Genomic DNA, 7,442 nt, shown 5'->3' with positions numbered 1-7,442 from the left:
CAAAAAAAGGGAGGAAGAGTTGATGTGTACCTTGTTGACCCCTCGTCGAGCATGTCCTGGGCGACGTTCGCGGTGGTTTCCGGTGGTGGCAGCGGCGGCGTTGGCGGGGAGGGCAACGGAGGCGGGGCGCCACGGCTCATCGACGCCTTCACTTTCGTCCTTTTTGGGGCCGAATTCTTCGATCTCGCACGGGCTGCCTTCGGCTTTGTTGCCACTGCCGAGACATCACCTGTGGCCTTCGCAGCACTAGATTGCAGGACCACATGCGTTTCCGCGCGCCATCGCTTCACCCCGCTCGTCGACGAGACCGTCGTTGCTACCTCCGCGGGGGTCACATGGGTGGCAGGGGTCGACGGGGTGGTTGGTGGAGCGGCGGAAGCTCCGACGACCACTGGAGATGGTGGCGGCGCCTGCGAGGTAGCAACGGTGGCCGGCGGGGTCGATTCGAGACTCATCAGGGAGAAATCGGAGGGTGGCGGCGCAGAAGAAGGTGAGGGCGCACAGATCGGCATCGTCGGCGGTTGGGAGGAGCTGAAAGTTCCCTCGCGCGCAAAGTAGGGATTGTGTTCCGGCTGCGTTCGGTTCCACCGGCCCCTACAAATACAGGCCGACGGAGAGAACCGAACGCAGCCCGAAAAAATATTTTCAGTTTTGCCTCGTTTACGGTCACTGGTCGGCACCATTTTTCGGCCGAATCCGTAAACTGACGGTTATTTTTCGGTTTTGGACCTTTTACGGGCTCTGCTAGAGATGCTCTAAGGGAGGTTCAAGTCTCCTCGATGTTGAGGGACTTGCTTGGCGTTCCGGAATCCGCGGCAGTGGTATGAAAGTGGGGGCGGCAACACATGTGAAGTTCAGAGTTCTACCTTTCAGGGTGAAAACCCCAGGTCTGGCCTTAACTGGTTGTGCATGGCAATGACCTTGTTGAGGCATTGTTTTGAGAGTGGGAACTATCTTCATGGTGAAAACCTAAGATCTTTGATTGGGCGACGACGGCACTGATGCACCGTTCCCTTCGTGAAGGGTGTCGCTTTTAGAGAGTCTGTATTCCAGGTGTTGTCTTGATGGTGGATGTATTGTAGTTGCTAGGTCTGGGATATAGCAGGACTTTTAGTTTTCGTTTTTTTGTTGTTGTATGCATATGTACTGTTATTAAGTTGTTGCGTTGTTGCAGAGGCGTATTTGGTATCTTTTAATATTATAATATATTCCCTTTATCGAAAAAATTGAAAATCATTTTAGAATAATTGTAGCTAAGTCATGACTATATTTGGTTTGTATATGCTTGTGTATCAAGGCAGATATATTACGACCTGGATGTCAATGATTCGTCCATTAATTCCCATATTCCCTGAACATCCTAGCGTCTGCACTTCGTGATTTGCGGCACATACATATCGTCCCGACCTTGCAACCGTGGTCGTCTCTCCTTTGTCAAAGCGCTGGTACCACCCATCATGTCAATGTCCACTGTCATGTCCGCCCTGCGCGGCGCCGGCCGGCAGAAGCTCTCGGCTTCAACCTTCGCCGTGAGGCATTGGACGGGCTCCCACGTGCTCCGGATCCACGAGTTCACGCAGGTCAGGAACATGGTGTACCATGGGGTGGAGATGAGATCAAGCACGTTCGCCGTCGGCGGCCAAGACTGGCGTATATGTTGCTGTCCAAACGGCCGCTCTTATCCGTCCGAAGATTACGTCTCCCTCTACCTCCATCATGATTGTGGCAGCAATACTCGCCACCAAATGACTGGAGATATCATGGCCAAGGTTCAGTTTAGTCTACTCGACCAGGCCTTGAAGCCATGCTACACCCGAACCACGAAACTGGAGCGCGTCTACGGCGGCCTCAAATGGGGCGACTGCGATGACTTCATCAGGCACGAGGATCTCGACAAGGTGAAGCATCTCAACGACGACTGCCTCACCATCCTGTGCGACCTCACTGTCGCCGTCACCGGCACCAACGACCGCATGGAGGTTCCATCGCTGCCGGCGCCGTTCGACTTGCAAGCAGGGCAACTTACCGAAGCCATCTGGAACAAGGAACGACCGGACGTGAGGATCGAGGTCGACGGAGAGGCGTTCGACGCGCACCGGTGGGTGCTCGAGGCCCGCTCCCCCGTCTTCAAGACGGACCTCTCGCTCTCGCTCGCCAAGGCAACCACTGGCAAGGACGAGAACACCATCGAACTACGCATCGACGACATGGACGCCGAGGTGTTCAAGGCTCTCCTCCAGTTCATCTACACCGACGCGCCTCCGCTGCTGGACGCGCCTACAACCGCCGAGAGGCTGCTTGTCGCGGCCGACAAGTATGAGCTGGAGAAGCTGAAGCTCATGTGCGAGGAGGCGTTGTGCCGGCACATCGGTATGGGCTCCGTGGCGTCCACTCTAGCATTGGCAGAGCGGCATCGTTGCCCCGTCCTGAGGGAGGCGTGCATGCGGTTCTTGTCTTGCGCTGGGAATCTGGAAACCATCATGGCGATGCAAAAGGATGGGTTTGGTGAGCTAAAGAGAGACTACTCCTCTTCTTTGCTGGAGCTTGTCACGAAGAAGATGATAGAAATGGAGCAATGACTCGATCAGGCTGGGTACTGTGTACTACCAAGACTAGTAGAGCGTTAAATTCAAAAAAAAAATGACTAGTAGAGCGTTATTGGGCTGCAATAGAATAAAAGAAGAAAATGCAAGAACTCCTTACACCATTTTCCGATGATAAATTAATTTGTCATTTGCATCTGCATTTGCATTTTTTAATCACGTGAATACCATCCGCACATTAGAGCAAGTATAATAAGGTATAGTAATCAACAGGCTATAAGACTTAAAATACTATAGTTTTGCTGAGTTGGATGAGAGGGAAGAGAAGCAGGCTACAAGATAATAGCCAGCTGCAGCGCGTGCTCCTAGGCACTTTGTGACATTGCAAGGTGGGACATATGCATAAAAAGTAATCCATACTTATATCTAACTATTGTATTAGCTAACTACAAATAGGCTATAGATGACATGGCAAAAATATACTAGCCAACTTGCTAACTCTTCTATTGTTCTTGCTCTTATTGATGACTTTTCCTTCACACTGGGGAGCCGTGCGTGGTGCTCTCCCATGTCTCGGTCTAGCCGTACGACTCGTGGCAAAACTAGTAGGCAGCCTCAAACGGAAATAGTTCAAAATAAACCCCAAGCTTGAACAGTTCAAAGATAAATTAACACTTTTCCTAATAAACAAATAGCTGTTTTGTAATTGCTCCACGGTAAGATTTTGGGCCGTCGGATCTTGTCGAATCTCAGCGTGTGCTTTATTTCATTCCTCTCTATCTCAGTTAACTGGTACCTATTTGAATTTTTTTAATTCATTAACTCGATGAGGAGCCACCGGTCTGTCTCGTCTTGTTAGGGGGAGAAAGGCGGAAGTCGTGCCGTAGAGGGTAACATCTATGCTAGAGCCAGCTTGGCCGGTGTCCGAGGGGGCGGGTGCTTCGTGAGAAGGGGAGCTGCAATGGGGAGAAGTGTTGCTCACGTCCCTCTTCATTCAACGGCAAAGAGATCAGCGATTTGCGAGCGTGGAAGGCATGTGTGTCGCTGGAGAGATAGGTACTGCTCCAACATTCTCCCTCCCTAGTCTGCTCTCTGATTTCGATCCATTATAGCTTGTTTGTGTGCTGGCTTTTTGTTGTGGATGGTACTGTTGTATTGTTTTCTCGGACGCTAGATCTGATAATTTACTTATCTATTCTTCGCGGTGGCAGTAGCTCGTATTTTGGGATGTAGCATGGCAGATGTAATTGGAGTTCTTTGATTTTGGAGTTAGTTAGTTCATCCTCAACCAGGTCGGTCCCTTCGAATGCATGGCTTTGTGTGCTTCCCTTACTTTAGGTTTAATTTGGTGCCAAAGCTTGTCGATATTTTAGGCTTTTTGTTGAATTTCAGGTTAATATGATGGTGTGCTCACATGTTTGATAAGAGGGTTTGGTTTTCCTTCATATTTTAGTGGACAATTGAGTGTTCAATTTAGTTCAGTTTGCAGTTATACAGTTTATTTCAGTATAGTGTTTGCTACTTTTGCACTTGTTTTTTGCGTGGTGAACTGTGGGTTTGCAGATCAGTAGTTGCACTCATTGAAGGTGGGTTCGTCGTTATCACAATTTTCATGTTGCATGGTAATATTTGACATTAATGATCGATGATGTTTGAGTTAGATAGTTTTTGCACGAGAGATCTTGTTATATATACAGGGTGCCATGTTCATTGCATGCAGGTGTCAAGTGGTCCTTTCTTGTCTAGAATTAAGGTTTAAAATAGTACGTTATTTCTGCGTTAATAGTGCGCTATAGCATATCTGGAGGGTTCACGCTAAATTTTACCAATTTTTCTCGCTATGGCGCTATTAAAGAAATAGCATGCTATATCGCGCTAAAACTTCATAGCGTTAGCGTCCTATTTTTCAGCCTATTGGTCCAAGGACATGAGTTTTCCTCTTTAATAAAATAAGAAGTAGCTTTCACTTTTTCGTGGGGGTGAACTCAAATTTGTTGGTTCCTCTTTTAAATCGAAGATAATATGACTAATGTTGATGATTCTTAATATAATTAAATAATTTATATAGGTTGTTGCCTTGTGGAATGCTTATCTTAGCCTTCTAAAAATTGGAGAACTATATTTGTATGTGGTTATGAATGTATGGTTCAGTCACTTTTAGACTATATATTCTTCATTTTTACGGAAAAGATTTATTTTTAGACTATGTATGGTATTTTTTCAAAATATTATTTGAAATATAACACGCTATTAGCACAATATAGCGTCTATAGCATTTTTTTAAAAAGACCTAGCAATTACTGGCTTCCATTGATAAGCAGGGGGAAACTTTATAGGTGCGTGCCCGAAGATGAAATTTCATCACGGGACAGGCGGAAAAGGGAGAGAACTAAAAAGGAGGAAAGGAAAAGGAGCTGAGCTCTCTAAGCGCTTTGGCATTGGCAAATTCCCATTCCCTAGCCTCATCCCGAATGCATGCAGTTATGGCCGTCTTTGGCGAAAGCTTGCCCTTGAAAATACGAGAATTGTGTTCCCTCCAGATGCCCCAGCAGACAAGGGTGAAGAGGGACTTGGTCCTTTCATGTGTCGTGGCTACGCCTTCGCCATGATCTGGTGCCAAACTGGTGAGATGTTCTTCTCATTTGCCCAAACTGTCGGAGCCAAGGGGCCGTAATTCGTCCAAGACGCCACGCCTCCCCAGATTTGTTAGGCAAAGGGACACTCGAAGAAGAGGTGCCATGAAGTTTCTAGATTCCTCACACAGAGCGGGCAGAAGTACTCGTTTGGGCACTGTCGATGTTGGAGACGATCGGCGCACCAAAGACGGTCTTGGAGCAGCAGCCAAAGGAAGAGCTTGCACTTGGTCGGCGCCCATTGTTGCCAGACGATTACAGGAGCCTCTGATCGGACCTGACCCTCGAAGTGAATCTTGTACGCGGAACTGGTGGTATAGGAACCTCCCTTGGATAGCATGCAGGTGATGGAGTCTGGTGTATCCTGCCGTAGCGTCATCGCCTGGACCAACCTCCACAGTCTGATGAAATCGTGGAGGAGATGCGAAGGGAAGTTTCTGCCAAGGTCAAGGACCCAGCTGTTGTTGTGCATGGCAGCGGCGACAGTCTTGTTCTTCCGACGGAGGGCAGCGTACAGCCCTGGAAACTGCTGATCGAGGGGAGCCGTTCCAAGCCAGGAAGAGCGCTAGAAAAGGGCTCGTTTGCCGTCGCCAATTGAAACCCTAGTAGCCGCGTGGAAAAGAGCCCGATTCCCCTCATCGCATGGCGTTGGCGAACCGACCCATGGTCGAGGCTCATCGCTCCACTCCATCCAGAGCCAACGGAGACGAAGAGCGCGGGCGAAGAGGGGAAGGTTGGGGAGTCCTAGCCCTCCGTGCTGCAATGGCGAGCAAATCTTCTTCCAACTGACCTTGCACTTCCCTCCCGTTGTCGTGTTGTCCTCGATGTCCCAGATGAAGTTGCGTCTTAGCTTGTCGAACTCCTTCAGAAAGCTTGATGGGATTTTGAGTACTGTCAGCGCAAAAATAGGAAGGGTACTGAGCACCGAAGAGACAAGGGCCTTGCGCCCGCCCGCGTAGATCCATCGTCCTTTCCATGAAGCAAGGTGAGATCTCGCCCGATCCATGGTGTGCTGCAGATGAACGTGGTGAATCCTACCCAGGCACAGCGGAAGTCCTAAGTAGCGGATGGGGAAGTTCACTTGCTCACCCGCGAAGGAAGCGAGCACCGCGTCCATGTCCATATTGTCGCAACGGATCGGAGCCACGGAGCATTTGGCTATGTTGATCTGCTGCCCTGTCGCCTGACCGAAGCAACGAAGGATGCGTAAGACCACCTCCATCTCCTCGGCGATGGAATTGAGAAAGAAAACTGCATCGTCCACGTATAGGGCTAATTCTGATTTTTTCCTGCGCACCGGAAGGGGAGACAGAATACCCAGGACAGAGTGTCTATAGCATTTGAAGGAGGCCACCGCTATTTCATTCTTTTCTAGAATACATGCACATTGGGCGGTGGTACTTTTTGCTACTTCTGATCTGAAGCCAACAATAGATATCTGGGTACATGGTTGCTTGCTTCTTAAGTTCTTATAGTCTAAGACAGCAAATCTAAAAAGTAATTAACATAGACTAAACACACATAGATGTAGATTAAAAACTTCCGAATAAATCTCTTTGTTCCAGGACAAACTAATCGAGAATGACACATCATCTAATTAAGTATCATATAATAAAAAATTGCTCTAACGTGAATCACGGCATCTTGTTCACCACGAGGTCTGAGACAGCAGAGGGGCAATCTCTCTTGAGCTGCGCAAACCCATCTGTTGCGACGAATGCTTTGATATTACCAGGAGAAGTGAGGAACTTGATGCACGCCGTCCTCAGCAAGGAACAATGGTGCCGCTCGGCCAACGCTAGAGTGTCAGCCACGGAGCCCATGTCGACGTGCCGGGACAGTACCTCCTCGCAGAGGAGTTTGAGCTCTTCCAGCTCGTACCTGTCCGCCGCGACGAGCATCCTCTCCGCCGCCGTGGCCGACTCAAGCGCCGGAGGCGAATCCGTGTAGATGAACTGGAGCATGGCCTTGAACACTTGGGCATCCATGTCGTTTACCCGTAGTAAGGTCGCGCCGTCGCCGGTTGTGGATGCGAGCAAGAGATCCGCCTTGAGGACGGGTGACCGGGCCTCGAGCATCCACCGGTGCGCCGGGAACGTCTCCCCGCCGACCTCGATCTTCACGTCCACCTGCTGCCACTAGTAGAAAACCTCTCATCCATCTAAGCCATTGGTACCGGTTCCCTTACGAACCGGTACCAATGGGGCCATTTGTACCGGTTTGAGGGCTCAGGTGGGCGAGGAGCTTTGGTACCGGTTTGGGAGGG

The 7,442-nt window shown here is 49.5% G+C and overlaps 2 protein-coding genes across 2 annotated transcripts in view; one reads left to right on the top strand and one right to left on the bottom strand.

The window, feature by feature from the left end:
- The first annotated feature begins 1,457 nt into the window (after positions 1–1,457).
- On the top strand, positions 1,458–2,579 carry LOC124684481 (BTB/POZ and MATH domain-containing protein 1-like). Its single transcript, XM_047218785.1, has one exon. The coding sequence runs from the start codon at positions 1,458–1,460 to the stop codon at positions 2,577–2,579; it is 1,122 nt and encodes a 373-aa protein (XP_047074741.1).
- A 4,231-nt stretch (positions 2,580–6,810) lies between these two features.
- LOC124664094 (BTB/POZ and MATH domain-containing protein 2-like) overlaps positions 6,811–7,442 on the bottom strand; it is a 15,318-nt gene continuing 14,686 nt past the window's right edge. The window contains exon 2 of the mRNA XM_047201696.1: positions 6,811–7,305. Within this exon, the coding sequence (XP_047057652.1) occupies positions 6,811–7,305 (495 nt within the window). The remainder of the gene's footprint in view (positions 7,306–7,442) is intronic.

The sequence above is a fragment of the Lolium rigidum genome, chromosome 1, assembly GCF_022539505.1.
Source record: "Lolium rigidum isolate FL_2022 chromosome 1, APGP_CSIRO_Lrig_0.1, whole genome shotgun sequence".
Taxonomy (NCBI): Eukaryota; Viridiplantae; Streptophyta; class Magnoliopsida; order Poales; family Poaceae; genus Lolium; species Lolium rigidum.
The sequence above is the reverse complement of the archived record's forward strand: the minus strand, read 5'-3'. Positions and strand labels throughout refer to the sequence as shown.

Coding starts and splice junctions, on each gene's coding strand:
- LOC124684481 (XM_047218785.1), top strand. CDS start 1,458: ATGTCAATGTCCACTGTCATGTCCGCCCTGCGCGGCGCCGGCCGGCAG.